Source organism: Leopardus geoffroyi, chromosome D1 (assembly GCF_018350155.1).
Source record: "Leopardus geoffroyi isolate Oge1 chromosome D1, O.geoffroyi_Oge1_pat1.0, whole genome shotgun sequence".
NCBI lineage: Eukaryota > Metazoa > Chordata > Mammalia > Carnivora > Felidae > Leopardus > Leopardus geoffroyi.
The window spans coordinates 110,783,662-110,802,643 of record NC_059329.1 but is presented as its reverse complement, the minus strand read 5'-3'; the positions used below and the strand labels follow the sequence as shown (position 1 = coordinate 110,802,643).

Below are 18,982 nucleotides of genomic sequence, written 5' to 3'. Positions count from 1 at the left end.
AAAAAAAAAAAAAAAATGAGGCTTGAGGTTATGAATTTGCTTCAGTTTGGATGGATCATTAATCCTCACCCTCATTTCATTGAAATTACGTATAATTTCTGTGTTCCACGCACTGGGCTGAAGTGTGCTGCTAAAATGACTTCTTGGCGAACTTTCCTTAAGTCAGACTTTTTTTCTTAGGTCAGACTGTTACTGGCACAGGCGAAGGAAGAGTGTCGTGGGCCTTGCCTTTTTTCCAAGCTTTCTTTGTCTTTATGCTTCAGAAGCATACTGCTCCTAATTCCTCTGCCTTTTCTTCTGAGTACACATACAGGACATTTGGTCGTCAGTAGGTCTTGTGTTCAGTCTGATAAAACGTAATAATTGAAAAATCTCCAGCTTATAACCACTGTGTCTGTAGTTTTACCTGCCTTTCCTTTGTTTCTTTTTAATTTTTTTCATGTTTATTTTTGAGACCGAGACAGTGCGGGTGGGGGGAGGGGCAGAGAGAGAGGGAGACCCAGAATCCGTAGCAGGCTCCAGGCTCCGAGCTGTCAGCACAGAGCCCGACGCGGAGCTCGAACCCACGAACGGTGAGATCGTGACCTGGGCTGAAGTCGGACGCTTCACCAGCTGAGCCACCCAGGCGCCCCCGTACCTGCCTTTTCTGTTGTTTGTGCAGCGTTTTCTGGGTTTCATGAGGCGGACAAGAAAAATGAAAGGCTAGGCAAATGAAAGTTGAGTGCTAATTGAATTTAAGTGAAAGAGCCAGGAGAAGAATACATAGTAGAGAACGTTTGTAAACAGCATCCTTAGTACGGATCAGACATTCTTTACCTTTGTACGTAAGCGTGTGGCTCACACACACACTTTACCACTGTGAATTCACACACAAGTCCTGTGACCGTGGAGGAGACCTGAGATCAGGTAAAAATTCAGTGTTTTCGTATTTTTGTTGGGTATTGTTAAAGGCGTGACCAAGTATACATTTCTGGAAGTACCTCAGAATAGTTTATCATTTGTGTTGCTCTGTGCGTTCGTAAAAAAATAAGGGAAGTCGGCCTCTGGGTGGTCTAGCGAGAGACCCTCGGGTGGCAGTGCCGGGTTCTCCTGGGGATCCTGCCCCCAGCCTGATTGCGTGGCTCTGGGCACCAGCGTCAGCCTCTCTGGCGTCGGTTCCACGTGCAGATGGAAGGAAAAGTTCGGATAGCTCTGAACTTTTGTGTTTTTGCACTTTCTTATCCTGGAGCCTTTTTAGTCTGATTTATATTAGAGCATAATTCCATAATGACGTGATGCCACGGACATCCCTTTCTGTGATCTGTTACACTCTTATTTCCAAAGGGCCTTACAGATTATGAGCATCCCTCACTAGCCAAATCATTCACTTCCCAAATTCAGCTAATTAAAATTCAGATGGTGAGGGATATCTCTATATTGGCAGATATTATAATTACTCAATTTTTGTTGCTATTGTAAAGGCAGACATTTCATGATGGGCAAGACTTTGATATTTGAGTATCAGTCCCTGAAGTACCGTGAGCATTGACTTCAAACTGATAACAGAAAGGCAGAGCTGTTGTGGACAAAGCTTGACTTAGACCCCTTTTCTTAAGCTCTCCTCGTAACAGAAGAGAACATCCTTGGGATTTTCTCACACAGTTAATACACTGTTCCCAAAACATGTAATTTTTTTTTTAATATTTATTTGCTTATTTTGTTTTTAAAAAAAATTTTTTTTAATGTTTTTATTTATTTTTGAGACAGAGAGAGAGCATGAGCAGGGAAGGGACAGAGAGAGAGGGAGACACAGAATCTGAAGCAGACTCCAGGCTCCGAGCTGTCAGCCCAGAGCCCGACACGGGGCTCGAGCTCACAGACTGTGAGATCATGACCTGAGCCAAAGTCGGACACTCAACTGACTGAGCCACCCAGGCGCCCCTATTTGCTTATTTGGGAGAGAGAGAGAGAGAGAGTGCACAAGCAGGGGAGGGGCAGAGAGAGGGGGAGAGAGAGAGAGAATCCTGAGTGAGTTCTGTACTGCCAGCACAGGGTCCAACGCCGGGCTTGAACTCAGGAACCGTGCGATTGATTGTGACCTGAGCCAAAATCAAGAGCCCGATGCTTAACTGACTGAGCCACCCCCAGACGTCCCTACCAAAACGTGTAATTTGAGCAGATTATTAAGCTGTACCTAAACGTCCGCATAACAAGGTGCAAAATTATTCTTACTGGCAAGCCAGAGATAGACACTTACGAGCACTTAACTCTTTGTCGGTGGCTGTTTGCAGCACAAGCAATGAGCAAGACGAGTGAGTTCCTCTCCAGAGTCTGGGCGTGCTGAATGACAGCACAGATGACACCGGATGGCTTGGGGAGCCGAGTGGTCCTTACAGAGTGGAAACATTAGTTACTAAATTACCTTTTTTTTTTCCTCCAAATAAGTCTTTATTATTTATTACATACAGAGGGGAGGAGTTCAGTCCTTGGCTGCCACTCTCCTCACGGCTGCCAGGATGTCGCTCAGCACCTCTCTCGTCCTTTTGGCATGGATGTGCGTCCCCTCCCTTTTCTCGATGAACTTGTGGTGCGCTTGTCCTCGGAGGCGTCGGGCAGCGCATGGCGCGCCTCGGGTGGCGTCCTGCACGAGCTCGGGGTGTGCTTGGTGAGGGGGCCACGGCCGGACCTTGGCTTGCTCCTGTCCTTCCCTCCTGGTGGCCCTTGCTGAGCGCCCCCCGCGCCACCCCCCACCCCACCCCCGCCAAACGCAGAGCCTGGGCTGCCGCTCCTCGGTGGCCCCTCGGTGGCCCCGGCAGCCCGAGACGGAATTCCTTTCAATACTTTGTATCTTTCTCAAGGGTCCGGGCAGTATGGTCTCTTACGTACTTACCTCCCGGTTCTGTTTTTCATGTTTTGTTTTGTTAGGAGAGAACGTTGGAATTATTCTCTAAGCTATCTGAAGAGAACGACTCAATGCACCTGGGTCAGGCGGTCTGTGGGCATGAAGTGGTTGGGAGAATCCAAGAACATGGTGGTGAATGGCAGGAGGAGTGGAGGCAAGTTGTCTAATGACCATCCGCAGAGCCCGGCCAAATTGCAGCCCGCGGGGAAGGAGGCCGCGAAGGCCGGCAGACACGCGGTTGAGAGGAGGTCGAGCAGATGTATGTACACGATGCAACTGTCATTTCCGTTGTCGCGCGGGGCGGTGATTCTTCGCAGCTTGTAACGTGTATTCTGTCTCTGCTGTTTTCAAAACAAGTTTTCATGCTCTCCCAGCTAACGGTGCAGGTTTTTCTTTCTTTCTCTCTCTCTTTCTTTTTCACCCTTTCAAGGTTTTGACAGCCCTTACTCTCCTCTGACGTGTACGCCTCTAGTTCGGTGCTTAATAAGATCGCTTTAATTATGCTTTTGTATCCATAACTTTAAGTTCTATTTTGTAGCGTGGATGTCTGAATGGCTGACCTGCTCTATAAACTGTATTAAAGTGCTGCTGCTGAATTTCTTTGAAGTTCAAACTGTATTTTTATGTTTGATGTAAGTATAAGTACGTATCTCTTTGAAAACTGAGACGTGTGAATAATAAATTCAACTCTCATTTACAGGGCAAACGGAATTTAGGGCAGCGTCACAAATTGTCGCCGCTCCTTCCGTTTCTGTAGGGCGGACGGTGGTGTATCCCGACATCAGAGCACTGTTGATGACGCGTGACTTCTCACCTTGCTCCTCCTTGGTGAGGGTGGGGCTGCTTGTGGAGAGTTCAAGAAATAGTTCTTTTAAGAGCAGGACAGTGCCCCGGGATGCGTGTGAGCCTTAGGTAGGCAGCTGCCTTAGGTGAAGATACCCAGTGGCGCACGGCCGCGTGAGGGAGGACGGCTTTTTTCCGTTCTTGGTTTTCCTGAGGTTAATTTAGCCCCTCTGGAACATCCTTCGTTTGCGTTGGAATCGGCCCGCTCTGAGTAGGGTTGGCTCTGCCTGGCATTTGGAACGGTTTCAGGTAGATTGCACCAGTCCTGACTGATTACCCTCATACCTGTTAGAGGTTTATGCAGTTTACGGGACCCAGGCTGCCCTTAGCCTCTCCATATCAGAGCAGGTCACTGTGTCTGTAGTACACGAGGCAGAAGTCCCTGCTTGGGGTAGGAGGGAGAGATCCCAGGACTGGATAGATTTCTCCTATTCGTGGACACCCGCCCACCCTGTAGCACGTGACGGGAACCGAAAGGAATTGAGAAACGTAGCGACTATAGCAGGGGCATTGGTTCCGGGCGGTAAATAAGGCGACATTTTTTGGTCGGTTTTTAATTTTTCCAAACTGCTGTTGGCCTTCTTTTTGGGCATCCCAGAGCAAAAAGGTCTTACAGTTGTTGGAGGTACTTGATAATTTAGAAAAACGATCGTTAGATGGGCTACGCTTTGCCGTGTGTAGACAGATTTAGAGGACAGGCTGGAAAAACCCGGAGAGTTGAAGACGGACGGCATCGTATTGAGTGTCATCGGACAAGAATGATACAAAAAGAGAGCCAGTGATGAAGCCAAACAAAGCAATGTTCCATCTTAGGTAAACCTCAGTGATTTCACCTGACAGAGCCACAAAATACACGAAGCAGACGCTGACAGCATTGAAGGGAGAAACAGACAATTCAGTGATTTGGAGACTTCAGTTCCCCACTTTGAATGATGAATAGAACAGCGAGGCAGAGGATGAACAGGGAAAGACTTAGACACTACCCTAAACCAGTGCTTCCCGACAGACGTCTGTGGACCACTCCACCCACCAACAACGCACGTTCTTCTCAGGTGCACGTGGAACGTTCTTCAGGATAGGCCATAGGCCAGGCCACGCAACAAGTCTCAACAGACCTGAAAGGATTGGAGCCATACATCGTACGTTCTCTGACCACAGTGGAGTAAAATTAGAAGTGAATAATGGAAATTTGAGAGGATCACAATAGTTGACTCCTTGAAAAGATCGACAAAATCGGCAAACCTCTATCCAAGACTAATCAAGAAAAAGAGCAGAGTCAAGAATGAGAGAGGGGACATCACTGCTGCATTACAGAAATAAAAAAGGTTATAATGGACTACTCTGAACACTTAGATGCCAACAAACTCGGTAACTTAAATGAACAAATTCCTAGAAAGTCACGAACTACCAAAATGGATTCAAGAAGAAATACAAAAATCCAAATAAACCTGTAGCATGTAAAGAGGTTGAATCAGTAATTTTTAAAACACACTACTAAGAAAGTCTCAGGCCTGGATGGCTTTGTTGGTGAATACCGGCAGATATCTAAAGAGGAATCAACACCAGTTCTTTACAGACTGTTCCAAAAAGTAGAAAGAAAGGGAGCACTTCCTCATGCAATAAGACCAGTATTAACTCTGCTACCAACACCAAAGACCTCACAAGAAAAAATACCCTAAAAAGTACAATATCTCTATTAAAGTATGGACACAAAATCCTCAACAAGATACTAACAAACCAAATCCAGCAACAAGTGAGAATGATTCTGTTGCATAAGCAGGTGGGATTTATCCCAGGAATGCAAAGTTGGCTTAATACCTGAAAATTAATGCTCCCACTTCAGTAGCATGATGGACAAAACCCATGTGATCATTCCAATAGTTGCAGGAAAAGCATTTGACAGAACTCAGCACCCTTTCAGGGTAAAAGCACTCAACAGAGTAGGAACGGAAGGAAATTCTTCAACCTGATAAAGGACATCTACAGAAACCCACAGCTCATGTCCTACTTAATATTGAAAGACCAGTAAATGCTTTTCCCCTAAGATCAGGAACAAGACGAGTATCTTTTCTCACCGCTTCTGTTCACTATTGTGCTAGAGGTTCTAACCACAGCATTTAGGCAAGAAAATGAACTAAGAGGCATTCAGGATGGAAAAGAAGTAAAAACCATCTCTCTTTGCAGACAACGTGATTGAGGAATCCACTAAAAAACATTAGAGCTTGGGGCGCCTGGGTGGCTCAGTCAGTTAGGCATCCGACTTCAGCTCAGGTCATGATCTCACTGTCTGTGAGTTCGAGCCCTGTGTCGGGCTCTGTGCTGACGGCTCAGAGCCTGGAGCCTGCTTTGGATTCTGTGTCTCTGTCTCTCTCTGCCCCTCCCCTGCTCATGCGCGCGCGCTCTCTCTCTCTCTCTCTCTCTCTCTGTCTCAAAAATAAATAAAAACATTAAAAACAAACAAAAAACATTAGAGCTTATAAATGAGCTCAGCAGTATAGATCAGCACGCAAACTCTAAAACTTACAATTTGAAAACTGCAAGACGTTATTGAAAGAAATTAAAGAAGACCTAAATAAATGGAAAGACATCCCATGTTCATTGATTAGAAGACTTAATATTGTTATGATGGCAGTACTCCCCAAATGATCTGCAGATCTACAGGGATCTGTAGAGATCTACAGGGAGTGAACGCAGTCCCTATCAAAATCTCAATTGGCTTCTTTGCAGAAATTGACAAACGGATCCTAAAATTCTTGTGGAAATTCAAGGAACCCAGAGCAGCGAAAACAGTGTTGAGAAGGAACAAAGATGGCACACTCACACTTCTCAGTTTCAAAACTTACTACCAAGCTGCAGTGTTGTATTTGGCTAGATACCTATCCATGGAATAGAATCAAGAGTCTGGAAATAAGCCTTCATGTTTGTAGTTGATTGATTTTTGACAAGCATGCAAAGAAAATTAAGTGGGGAAAGAATAGTCTTTTAATAAATGGTGCTGGGAAAACTGGATATCCACATGCAAAAGAATGAAGTTGGACCCTACCTCACGGTATGTGTGAAAAATTAACTCAAAATGGACCAAAGGACCTTAATTATAAAATCCCTGGAAGAAAACAAAAGCATCCATCTTCATGACTTTGGATCAGGCAGAGGTTTCTTAGATAGGACACTAAAAGCACAAGGAACAAAAGAAAAAAGGTAAATTGAAATTCATCAGTGTTAACAAACTTTTGTGCTTTAAGGGATTAACATCAAGAACATGAAAAGACACTCACAGAAGGGGGAAAAACATTTTAAAATCACATATCCATCCCATAAAGGACTAGTATCTAGAATATATAAAGAACTGTTACAAGTCAGCAGTAAAAGACACTCCAATTTCTTTTTCTCTTTCTCCCTGCCTCCCTCTTTCTTTCTTTCCCTTCCTTCCTTGCTTCCTTCCTTTATGAGAGGGAGAGAGAGAGAGAGGGAGACAGAATCTCAAGCAGGCTCCACGCTGCCAGCGTAAAGCCTGATGTGGGGCTTGAACTCACAAATCGCGAGATCATGACCTGAGCTGAAGTTGGATTCTTGACTGACTGAGCCACCCAGGCGCCCCACAAACTCCAATTTAAAATGAGCAAGGGAATCTGAATAGACAGACGTTTCTCCAAAGACACACAAATGGCCAGTACATGAAAAGATGCTTGAAATCATTAGTCATCCGGGAAATGCAAGTCAAAACCACAAGGTACCACTTCACAGCTGTTAGAATGTGTCAGACTAAAAGGACAGATGGGGCGCCTGGATGGCTCAGTTAGTTAAGCATCTCACTCTTGATCTCAGCTCAGGTATTGATCTCAGAGTAGTGAGTTCAAGCCCTGCATTGGGCTCCACGCTGAGCATGAAGCCTAGTTAAATAAATAAATAAATAAATAAATAAATGTTTATTTTTGAGAGACAGAGATAGAGCGTGAGTGGGGGAGGGGCAGAGAGAGAGGGACACATAGAATCAGAAGCAGGCTCCAGGCTCTGAGCTGTCAGAGCCCGATGTGGGGCTCGAACCTAGGAACCGTGAGATCATGACCTGAGCCGAAGTTGGACGCTTTAACCGACTGAGCCACCCAGGCGCCCCTGAACTGTGCGCTTTAAATGGGTGAATTGTATGGTATGTGAATTACATTTCAATAAAGAAAAAACAAAACGACTTTGATAGCTTTTACATACCTGCACGCAAATGAATAACTTGATTACAAAACATATGCTTACCTACCTTTTGATAGGGCCTTAACATGTGTTTAATTTGCTTTTTGAAAGAGTGTGGAAAAGAAAGTTACACCTTGCACTGTCTTTCATTCTTCCACATCTTGATTTTGAGAGGCTTCAAGTTATACTGTTGGCATAATTACATTCCTGAAAAGATTGTCTGTGACACGCATGTCAGGCTTAAATCAGCACGGATGAAACTTCACCCATTTAAGTTTGGCTTTCCTTTGCTCTCTTTATAAACACCATCATTAAACCTCATCACTTCGGTTGTGTATTTCCGGCATTTCTCTATTTTTATCCATTCATTCAAAATCTGTTTTAGACAGGTTAGAAATAGGCCTGCCATTCTCTCTCTCCTCCTTTCCCCACTTCTGCTTCCTGACTCTGTAGTCACAGGCAAGTCTCTTCTGTGGGCCTCAGCTACCAGGTGGGGAGTGAGGGTCACCTGCCCAAGAGGAGGATGGCGGAGTTCACCCCTCGGGGGCCCCCTCTTCGTACTTGATGTCCGTCCTGGCACTTCCTGCAGAGAGTTTCTTGTGTTCTCGTCTCCTGTGTCCCCCGGCCCTGTCCGCGGTGGCGCTTGATGCTGTCTTTTGCCACGGTGGTGAGCGTCCACTCATCCCATTTTTCGTCTTCCTTGATGGGACGGGGAAGGCATGTATTTGAGCCCAAGATTCTCACGACTACCCAGACCCTGTTCTTGGGAACCCTGGTAATATTACGGGCTAAGCAAAACGCTCTCGGTCATTCGCTGTGTTTGGCTTTCTGTCTGTGCAAAACGTACTTCGTTCTTAATGGCTGACTTGAGAGGGCAACGAAGCTAAAGGTTTTAAGGTAGATTTAAGTAGTTTTCCCTTTGAGTTACTTTCCTTTCTCTTTCTTCTCACAGGTAATGGTAATTCGGGGTTCGAAGGCCAGAGTCGATATGTGCCGTCTTCTGGAATGTCTGCCAAGGAGCTCTGTGAGAACGATGACCTGGCGACCAGTCTGGTTCTTGACCCCTATCTAGGTTTTCAAACACACAAAATGAACACCAGGTAATTGTAAGTCTGTATCCTGAAGTGGAGCGGATGATGATGTTGAGTTTAAGAGAATAGATGCTAATTTTACTTTTAGTCAGAATTTAAGACGACGTCAAAGGAAAGGTCTTTGCTGTAGAAGATTTTGTGTTTGAGGCAAGAAAAGCAACAAAAGCTTCCAGGAGTCTTGTCCGTTTTAATTCTGTGTTCTTATTTTATCTCAGGCTGTTCCTATGAAAATATAAAGCTGGGGGAGCATCTCCTAGTCTATTTTAAATGTTGTGATAATTAGCTGAAAGAAAAATCTTAGAAGCATCCTGTGAAGCCTTGAAAATACAATAATTTTTTTCTACATAAAGTAGGTTACATCAGAGGTTTTTTCATGGTTTTATTACAGAGTTTTCTTCTAATTGCAACCGTATATAGGGAATGTATTGCCGTCATGTTTAATCTTTGAGATTCACCTCGTCATTGGAATGAAGAGAATGTTAAAGACCTGCATCTGTCTGTTCAGTCTGCAGATCAGAAAATAGACATGGAGGTGCTTTATTGAGGATCACATGCCATCTGTATAAAATATTGTTAACACTGCTTTTGAAGTCTGTTATCCTTTAAATTTTTTAATTCATGGGGCGCCTGGGTGGCTCAGTTGGTGAAGCGTCCGACTTCAGCTCAGGTCATGATCTCACAGCTTGTGAGTTCGAGCCCCGCGTCGGGCTCTGTGCTGATAGCTCGGAGCCTGGACCTTACTTCAGATTCTGTCTCTCTCTCGCTCGCTCGCTCGCTCGCTCTCTGCCTGCCCTTCCCCTGCTCACATTGTCTCTGTCTCTCTCTAAAAAAAAATTTTTTTTTAATTTTGTAATTCATGTTTTCTTAAGCATCTCTCCCCTGAAAATGGCCCTTAGATACTTTCATGATTGCCACCAAACACTAACTCGGAACTTTACAACTTTCCCTCTTAACGTGAGTGGCAGAGGGCTTTCAAGTCTGGTGAGGTTAAGAATGTGTAGAGCCAGTTCTGGGCCACTGATCCCTCCTACCTTCCCGATACTGGCAGTGGTGTTTTGTAGCTCCAGGGCCAGTGACAACCCCAGAGCAACTTGATCACCAGGTGACTAGTCGCCAGTAGTTGGGGAGGGAGGAATTGGTGAATGAAGGTGATTAGAGGAAACTCTTGTGCCATTTTCCCCCTTTTAATTCTGTCCGTTGCTAAGATGAAAACAAAAGACTGTATGATTCGTTTATCAATTATTTTCTAAATCCAGAAAGAAGTAATTTGGATAAAAATGAGCCTTTGGTATTTTCATGATTCCTGTTACCATAGATCTTTCCTTGCTAAAATGAAGTGACAAGTTGGAGTGGACTTGAGAACGTATTTAAATAGCTCCCTGACCTCAGAGGGGCAGATGCCTAAATTTTGTAAGTAGACAGGTGGATAGCTGTTGGCTGGGAAATCAGCAGTACTGGATGCCCTAATAGCCAAATAAAATCTGGTTTGCATTATTTTTTTCTTAAATTATTTTCTCAAGGAATGTTTTTAAAGTCTGTTTTTTTTTTTAGTAATCTCTATACCCAATGTGGGGCTCATACTCACAACCCCAAGATCAAGAGTCACACGTTCTTCCGACTGAGCCAGCCGGGCTCCCCTGGTTTGCGTTATTTTCAGTCCATTTCCCTTCTTTTCCCCAGTGAGGCCACTGCTGCTTCTCCTAGAAGGTCCTGGTAATAGTTAAGAAATATGAATCGCTTTCGCATAACAGTCTTAGAGAGGGTCAGGCTATTACTGCAAAGGCCCATAATTATGACCTGGAGTCATCAAGGAAGAGAAAAAAGAGCTAGGTAGGTCACGTTCACTGTGCCCTGTATACTGAACTGTGGAAGCACATAAACCATCACGGAAGGACTGCATCAGAATAACAGAAGGGTCATTGGTTTAGGAAGGAACTCCCTATAGTCCATTCCCCGTCCTCCCGCCGTTCTTTGCTCCAGAAGATGAGCAGTTTACCTGTTACTGGCTTCTGCAATAGGAAGTTACTCCTGTTTTTTAATAAAAGTCCTGACAACTGTTTCCTATAATTAGTTTTACATATGAGTCACTTGGGGAGTCTTGTTAAGATGCAGGTTCTGATTCAGTAGCTGTGGGCTGGGGCCTGAGATGCTCCATTTCTAACAAGCTCCTGACTGTACTTGGAATAGCGAGGTCCTAGGCCATCTGGCCTCCTGAACTTTGTTTTGATGTAATGAGTACACAAAAGGTCCTTATCAGGGGGCGCCAGGTGGGTCTCGGTCAGTTAAGGGTCCGACTCTTGATTTCGGCTCAGGTCGTGATCTTGCAGTTTGTGAGTTTAATTAAGCCCGCCTCAGGCTCTGTGCTAATGGTGCAAAGCCTGCTTGGGGTTCTCCCTCCCTCCCTCTCTGTTTGCCCCTCCCCAGCTAGTGATTTGTCTCTCTCTCAAGATAAATAAACTTCCTTATCAGTAGTTTCCTAGGCTCATTTAAAAACGTGCAGTCCTAAAATGTAAAATTTAGCGTTTACCGCACAAATATTATTAAAACCCAAGACATTACTGTATCCGAGCATCCCTGAATTAAAATACAGGATCTAAAATTAAAAGTGGTTAGGGGTGCCTGGGTGGCCCAGTCGATTAATTGTCCAACTCTTGATTTTGGCTCAGGTCATGATCTCACGCTTTGTGAGTTTGATCCCCGCATCGGGCTCTTTCAGCACAGAGCCCGCTTGGGATCGTATCTCCCAGTTTCTCTCTGGTGGACTCTCTCTCTCTGCCCCTCACCCCACCCCAAAACAAATAAATAAATACACTTTTAAAAGAGGAGGGGCGCCTGGGTGGCTAAGTTGGTTAAGCGTCCAGCTTCGGCTCAGGTCATGATCTCAGGTTTCATGAATTTTGAGCAGTTTGTGAGTTCAAGCCCCGCATCAGGCTCTGTGTTGACAGCTCAGAGCCCGGAGCCTGCTTTGGACTCTGTGTCTCCCTCTCTCTCTCTGCCCCACCTCCGCTTGTGCTCTGTCTCTCAAAACTGAATAAACGTTAAAAAAAATTTTTTTTTAATCTATTTATATATTTAGGGGCACCTGGGTGGCTTAGTTGGTGAGTGCCCGACTTCAGCTCAGGTCATGATCTCACAGTTCATGGCTTCGAGCCCTGGATCGGGCTCTGTGCTGACAGCTCAGAGCCTGGAGCCTGCTTTGGATTCTGTCTCCCTCTCTCTCTGCCCCTCCCCTGCTCGCTCACTCGCTCTCTCCCATTCTCTCTCTCTCTCTCTCTCTCTCTCAAAAATAAATGTTAAAAAATTTATATATATATATATTTATAAAACTGGTTAAGCCACGTTAAACATTCAAAAGAAAACATTTATTTGTGTTTTCCGCTACAACATTTAATTCTACTCCTAGAGTTTCTGGAGTAGCCATTGGTGTAGAGAGAGAGTCTGGTGCGCCCTGGTTAGAGCAGGTCAGCCGACAGCAGCACTGGTGCCTTGGGCCTGCGTGGCCCAGCCGGCACGTTGCTGTGTCCCCGGGCACCTTGCACCTTTTACCAGAGGCGTTCTTTTCAAAGGTATTTTAACGGATTCTTTTGTAAGCTAACATTTGGGAAGCACGCAGAAGTTTCATTAATGAAGCTTGTTAATCTGAGTAAAAGGCACACGTTTTCATTTAATCTTAGTCAGTTACTTGAAAATACGACTATCTTTTCTGTTCTTCATCTTTTGAGCAAGAATTTGTCAGAATGTTGACTTAATGTCATTCTCAAAGATACCATTTTATAGAAAATAAGGAAACTCTGTAGTGCCGTATTAGAATAATCGTAAATATTCCTTATAAATTGTTAGTGTATGGACTTCTCTTTCTGTGAAGTGTGAAAGATGGGACCGGAAGATACGACAGCTTGGATTCTCACCGTCCCAGCTGTCTGTGTATCCCTTGTGTGAGGGATCTTTTCGTTGCCCTGTTGGTACATCTGTAATTTGATTGTCATTTTTTAAGTCTCTCTGTTTTATGCCTTCTTCCCTCCCTCTGCTTCTTTCAGTGTGCCTTCAGAAACGGCGTTCGGATACAGTAGATATTTAACGATTTAAGAATTTCCTTAGCTGGCTCTATTCCGAATGCTTATGTTTAAATCTTGATATGTCCCTCCATTTATGCACAAGTGAGTCAGAGTTGCAGCCGGAATATCTGGAAAGGGTATAAACAAAATAGAAATTTCAGTTTACTGGGAAGTACTTAGATTTAAGTGACTCTTGTCAATTATGAAAATTAAATTCTTCCCTGTAAGCAGAGAAGAGAGTCGTTAGTCATGCCTCTGATTTTTTTAAACAACAAGCGGAGATCTTGTACAAGTGCTGTTGTACAGCAGGGGGGATGCTTTCTGTCACAGCCCCTTGTTTTAGGCTGCATGACCCAGAGATTTCAGTCTCCTGAGGCGAGCAGGAGAGAACGTGACAAATGCGAAGAGTCCTCGTGGGACTTCTGGGACTTTTCTCTATTATTTGGTCCAAGCGGTACTTCAGCCTGCACCCATCCTTCCAGTGCTGTAACTGTCTAATTTTAATTTGGTTGTTTACGTATCATGTTTCGTGTCCACTGTTGGATGCGAACTAGAAATCGATCACCCTAAATATCACTGTAAAGTCAAGTGCTTGACTAGAAAGCGTAATGAAACTTCCAGACCTTCTCACTTAATATGATCAAGGGGCAAATGATGTCGTGTGGGAAGGAAAGAATCTCAACATGTTGGCTTTTGTTATTATACTGAGTCTGCCGGTGGTGTCACAATCTTCTCGAGTGTCACAGCGTTTTAAGGACTTGTGCAACAACTACTATTGTAAGTCTGTTTAGAAATGACAAGTACAAATTATTCAAATAGTTTTTTATTGTTGTTGTTTGTTTTTGCATTTATATAGCGCCTTTCCTTCGAGGAGCTCAAGGCATTTTTCAAAATCTGACAGTTTTCCTCACAACAACCCTGTGAGGTAGGTAGAGTGCATTACAAACAATAATAAGATACCAACTAACCTGTTTCGGCCTTTATGATGTTCTTTTATGTTACGCAATTGGAGGTGTCAGCATAAACACGACTTGTAGAACGTTTTGCAAACCTTTTCAAATAGTCTGGTCTTAGTAACAGCTGTATTTAAAGAACCGCCGGTACTCCATAACAGGGTCATTTTGTAAGAGAAAGCATTCATCAAAAGATCAGGAGTCACTCCCTGGGATTAGCTGAGCACGGCCGGCAGGACTCAGCCGGGGGTGTCTCCGGTGGTGGTTGACTCTCAGGTCGAGAAGGAGCGAAGAGCCGCGGTTCTAGCATGATTCCTCGGCACCTGCCAACTGTCCCTGTGCAGTCAAACTTTCTGAGAGGGGGAAACGTGTTCACGATGTTGCCTCGCGGTCTCCTTATTTTATATCTGAAATGTTTGAGCGTTTTCTCTCTCCTCCTCTCTCCTTCCTTTGCTCCCGTTTTTCTGTCCCCCTCCTCTTCCCCTCCCTGCAGTCAGCTCTTGGTTGCACTTGCTCATGGAAGGGCACAGTAGCACAGCTCACACACATCTGCAGCTTTTCCTTCCCTGGTCACTTGGAAACAGAAAAACCAAACAGCAAGAAAACCTGGGAAGTCAGTCTCTGGAAAGAGTGGGGAACAGCTGTGTGGGAGTGTGAATTCATGTTTCTTTCTGCCCTTTGTGACAAAAATGATTTAAATGACATATTTTTGTATTTCATGTACCAGCCATTGATCGGAGGTGTGGGAAGAGAGAAATAAATGTTTGGTTTATTTAAAGTTGTCAAGTTTGTATGAAGAGGGGGAGGAAGGACGGACTGATTGGGAAATGCCAAACACCTGTCTCTTGCCTCCCCTGCCGTGCCATTTGCCATCCCCCGTCGCCCGTCCCCCGTCCCCCAGATACTAAATTCAAAAGTATATATTTGTGTCCGGCCCGTTCACTGTCTCTCCGGCTGGGCTCCGTGCTGTGCTCCGTGGCGAACGCAAGTCAAATCCTGTTCTGATCGTGAAAGGCTACCGGGGGGCCCCTGGAGCTCCCGTGAGCGAGTAGGACTGGGTAACGGTAGTCCCTCTGTTAACGGCCCTCACTGGACCTGGTTTTTCTCATTTATGGAACCAGAGGGTTGCTTTAGAGAACCTAAATTCCCCTTTAGCCTTGAGAACCGTGGTGTGAGTGAGGATAGCTTTGTACAGTTCGTATGGGAGGTCTAGAATGACCGTGGTTCAGGAGGGGACCGAGGGAATTTTCCTACTCCGTAATACGGACCCAGGTCATTGCTTTCAAGGGTCTTGAGTGCCTTTTGCTCTGGCCCTATTAGTTGTAAGAGTCTTATGTGATTAATTTTTATCTTCCTGTGGTATCTGTCATGATGGGATTTGACTTGAACTGTCAGCCAGGTGATTTGGATGTACTTCTGTAGGATTCTCAAAAACGACTGTCTCGTCCCCTTCCTGTCTGCACCCAGAACCATCTCCTCCTCCTTTGCCTCAGTGTCATTTCACACCTTGTAGCAGCCAACCGAGACAGAAAGTTTGACAGTAAATTACATTTTAAGTGAAATGGAGGTTCTTGCTGGTGAGGAGCACGAGGGACGGTTTTGGGGGTTTTGTTTGTGTTTGAGGCAATAGAAGGCAGGAGAGCAGAAACGAAAGTCAGCACAGGAAACATAGAAGGCAGACCATTAGTCAGTCAAGAGTTGATTACTTTGTGTTGGTTTCAGCATATAAATGGTTTGGCATCATGAACAAAACTAAGGCTAGCTGGCAGGCAGTTTCAGATAGGGAGGGACATGCCTCAGGAAGTGGAGGGCACACAGAAAGCCTGTCAGGAGGAGCCAGTGTCCGTTCCAGGTCCGTAACCTGTTTTTCTGACAGGTGCTTAGGAGCTTTAGGTGAATTTAGCCCTGACTTCGGTTTGCTCTCCAATGCATCGAGCCATGTGATTATTTGAGAACAGAGCGTCCCCGTTGGTCAGTTCCACGGGAAACCCGGAGATCGCTGGGCCCTTCCGGGGTCTTGTAGCCTGGCCGCTTGACACCCTGGACTGCTCTTCGTACTCTGAGTGAGCTGCTGCTTTTCTGCCTCCCGCCGTGTCGCGTTCTGTGTGGCCTGCAGGGGTGTGCCTCAGCCGGCAGCTGCTTGCTCGTCTGGTCCGTCCTGCATGCGCACGTGACCCCCTAGTGCAGGGCTGCAGCCAGACGGACTTAGGTTTTCTGAGGAACCCAGTCTGGAGAAGACCGCTTGTGGCCACGGGTACCTCGTAGGGTAGTCGACCTGCGTGGGAGTACGGATGCTCCCACAGTTCTGCGGGTGATTTTTAGATCATTCTAGTGGTGGTTCTCCGACAGCCTGGTTAAAGACCTTCAGAGTTGTTCGAAGGACTTGCACTCGTCTGCCCGTGAGGGTGGGCTGGTGTGCTCATTGGTCGAAATGGAAAGTAGTACAGGGCATTGCCCATTTGTCCATTTCATTGTCCATTTGTCCAATTGTCCATTTGCTGTCTCCGGGATGGGTTCGAAGTCTTCCTGATAGTCCTGCTTACCAGCTGTGAGAAGCTTTACTGAAACAGGGGCCCGTGGGTAGTTCGTTCTCCCAAGGCGTCAGCCTGCTTTCCTAGCTCCGGAAGTCCTCTAGAGGTCCTGTCCAGTAAACAGTATTTTACCCATTCAGGATCTCACGTCTTCCCTCTTCTTTGTTCTAGTACTTGCCCTCACTGTTGCCGGCCAGCTGACTCCCTTGTTCATCTCTTTGAACCCAGCCTCCTTACGGTCCTCTGTGTAGGCTCCCTCTCACTTTGCCATCCTTCTTTGGATTCTTTCCTGCCTATGGTAGTATTCTGCTTTTCCTTTAGAAGGCTGAAATCACCGCATTCCTCATTGTCAACTCCACATCGTTGTCAACTCCAAAACCCCTTCGCAAACAGATCTTACACTTCAGCGAGAGTTTCTGTACTCTAAAGTGCTGTAGCGTGTCGTTTGTACCCTGCTAACTTGCGTTAGCATAGCGACGCCTTGCTTAACTGTTGGATGCATACATGTGTCTTCTAGTCCCACTGGAGTCTCCATTCCAGAACAGCGGTCAGGTCTTCTCTCTCCTGTTTTTCACCACAGCACCTGCACACGCAGCACCTAGTAAGGAATCCTTGGTGAGAGACTGTGGCTTGAAATTTCACTGAAATGTTACGAATACGTTTGTGATAGCTCACCTAGAAAAAGACTTCTTCTGCTTCCTGTGCTGGAGTTTGGGCCAGATCTTCCTGCGATTTTAGAGTTCTCAAGTTTATGAGATGTGCAGTTTGTAAATGTTGGAGTAAGGTGTAGTTCAAATATATTTTCTTCTCAGCCACTAATAGTTTTTTCTTAACACCTTATCTGAATAGCAGTCTACTCCTTTTGTTGTTGGTAGATTTAAAAACAACAACGACAAAAAACTCTATTTGAGAAAATAAGCCAAAGGCAGTTGACATGAGAAGACATTTTGAAATTAAGGTCCAAGTACCTTTGTCATAGAACATGTTTTACTGGGAACACAACTTTAGAAAAAGGGCTTTACCAGTGTAAGTCTTTCTTGGACCATGATCGCATCGTGTGTGACTCTTGCTAGCGCTACAGCATTCCGAAGGCATTACAGCTGGTTTTGTTACGGAAGCCTTTCGGCTTCGACATCACCAGTCTAGCAACACCACCATTAGAGTTGTGTTTTTTGCCCTTTTTGTTTTCTTAGTGCACCTCTCAAAGATGGAGTTGACGTGGGTATTAGGGCATCAGGGTGTATTTCAGGACCTCTTGGGGTACTTGATTTGGGGGGTTTCTAACGGCGCACGTGGAGAATGTTCTGTTTATGGCATGATTTTGTTTGCTTCATCCTCCCGAAGCTCATTGCCTTGCACTCTTCTGGCTTGATTGTGCATGCTCTGGAAAAGTTCTTGTCGTTCTGACTCTCAACCAGACCAGCTCTGTTGTAGATCTTTTTGTACCGTCCAGATTTACAGGACTAGTGTGAGCCTGAGGCAGACAGCTTCGTTTGAGTCATCTGGTCATTTCTCAGTTAACGAGGTAACAGTGGGAAAAAAAAAAAAAATCAAAATACAGTTGGAAGAAAGAGAAGTTCTGTCTCCTGGTGATCGCTGTTACTTGTGCAGTAATGATTTATCAGGATCGCTGGTTATTCTCTTTTATTAGGTCTGGCTGTTTTCAGGTTATTTCTTGCCTCACGATTTCTCTTCAGTGGCCCAGGGATGGCAGATAACTAAAGCGATGTTTTGATTTCGTTCAGATTTCGGCCTATTAAGGGAAGGCAAGAAGAACTAAAGGAAGTCATTGAACGTTTTAAGAAAGATGAACACTTGGAGAAAGCCTTCAAATGTTTGACTTCGGGCGAATGGGCACGGCATTATTTTCTCAACAAGAACAAAATGCAGGAGAAATTATTCAAGGAACATGTAGGTTTATTGATAAGATTACTACTATTTATCTGTGTGGGTAAGAGTAGAGTAAACTAAAACTTAAATTTTAGTGAACGCTGAAACTTTTAAGTCAGTTTTTCATAAAGCTGATCAATGTGAAGATCTAATAGCACATCAGATCATTTGTATAACTCTCCAAAGAGACAACTTGGTCATCTGGAAGTGAAATTCTCCATGAACTTTCGGAGGAACATGGCCAAGCGGTCAGGTGGTCAGATACGTGAAGTTGTAAAATCACAGAGTTTGTTACTTAACGATCCTAAATGTTTCACATTTCGGTGATGATTTGCTTTCGTGATTCTGAGTAAGTCTAACGGGATAGACAATTTAATACAAATACCATTATTTTCTTCTGTTTTAGGTATTTATTTACTTGCGAATGTTTGCAACTGACAGTGGATTTGAAATACTGCCCTGTAACAGATACTCATCAGAACAAAATGGAGCCAAAATAGTTGCAACAAAAGAGTGGTAACTATTACACTAGTATAAACCCGTAATATACTGT

General features: G+C 44.8%; 1 protein-coding gene across 10 annotated transcripts in view; it reads left to right on the top strand.

Moving 5' to 3' along the window:
- Positions 1-18,982, top strand: part of KMT5B (lysine methyltransferase 5B) — a 57,748-nt gene that overhangs the window by 19,077 nt on the left and 19,689 nt on the right. For 4 of the 10 annotated variants that reach the window (XM_045486092.1, XM_045486090.1, XM_045486099.1 and 1 more), the window contains exons 2-6: positions 2,905-3,140; positions 8,862-9,009; positions 13,912-13,980; positions 18,285-18,450; positions 18,836-18,945. In XM_045486092.1, the coding sequence (XP_045342048.1) occupies positions 2,981-3,140; positions 8,862-9,009; positions 13,912-13,980; positions 18,285-18,450; positions 18,836-18,945 (653 nt within the window). In that variant the 5' untranslated portion in view covers positions 2,905-2,980. The other 6 variants (XM_045486093.1, XM_045486094.1, XM_045486096.1 and 3 more) reach the window with 5 other exon arrangements.